The sequence below is a fragment of the Ctenocephalides felis genome, unplaced genomic scaffold (genome assembly GCF_003426905.1).
Source record: "Ctenocephalides felis isolate EL2017-DRISC unplaced genomic scaffold, ASM342690v1 CF-g0.4_SCAFFOLD_03572, whole genome shotgun sequence".
Classification (NCBI taxonomy): domain Eukaryota; kingdom Metazoa; phylum Arthropoda; class Insecta; order Siphonaptera; family Pulicidae; genus Ctenocephalides; species Ctenocephalides felis.
This window is the reverse complement of record NW_020539726.1, coordinates 43,842,857-43,843,579: the sequence shown is the minus strand read 5'-3', so window position 1 is coordinate 43,843,579 and position 723 is coordinate 43,842,857. Positions and strand designations below refer to the sequence as shown.

Sequence of the window (723 nt, the reverse complement as noted above, 5' to 3'; positions counted from 1 at the left end):
TAATATTTATACCACAATTAGAAAAATTAATCGAATAAAATAATCCAAAATACGCATTCGTCAAATCAAAATAACAAGAAACCTGCTTCAAAGATTTTCCAGCACCCTCATATCAAAAATCTTTCACAATATTTTACCCCGGACCTAACCTCGACCACAACTGCCCACTCCCAATACATTTAAAGTACCATCATTTAATTTATCGTTCCGTTTTCAAAATGACAATTTTTAACAACCGGCGACGACTACGACTACGACGAGGCCATATAATAAGCTTCAGAACAATTTCACATTCGACACTGTTGCTCTGCTACTTTCTGTCCCAAAATTTCGATATCGGCGTCCCGCTCTCGCCCTCATGTCTAGCCGCGAGAGCGAAAGGGACGGATACGTCTGCCGGATAAGACGACGATTGCCGGCGTTTTGGGTAATTCGAGGGATCGAAGAATCAGTCGGACTTCTGACTTTGGAGAGGAAGGCTGTGTTTGGTTTTTGGGGAATTGTAATAAAACGTGGTAAAGATGAAATAAAAGTGTTGAATGAAAATTAAATGTGCCTAAAAGTAGTGTTTTGATGGAGATGATAATGTACGTGATTATAATGTGAAAGACTTTGCACAAACGCAATTTAAAAAGTAAATATTTATTTTACCTTTATTCTTTTACCTGACAGTGTAATGTAATGTAATGGATTGGTGTTCATGTTGAAGAACAATAAAGTTGT

At 37.3% G+C, this 723-nt stretch overlaps 1 protein-coding gene across 1 annotated transcript in view; it reads left to right on the top strand.

The window, feature by feature from the left end:
- LOC113388561 (ATP-dependent helicase brm-like) overlaps positions 1-38 on the top strand; it is a 28,589-nt gene extending 28,551 nt beyond the window's left edge. The window contains exon 12 of the mRNA XM_026625932.1: positions 22-38. Coding sequence (XP_026481717.1) covers positions 22-38 — 17 coding nt within the window. The remainder of the gene's footprint in view (positions 1-21) is intronic.
- The last annotated feature ends 685 nt before the right edge of the window (positions 39-723 follow it).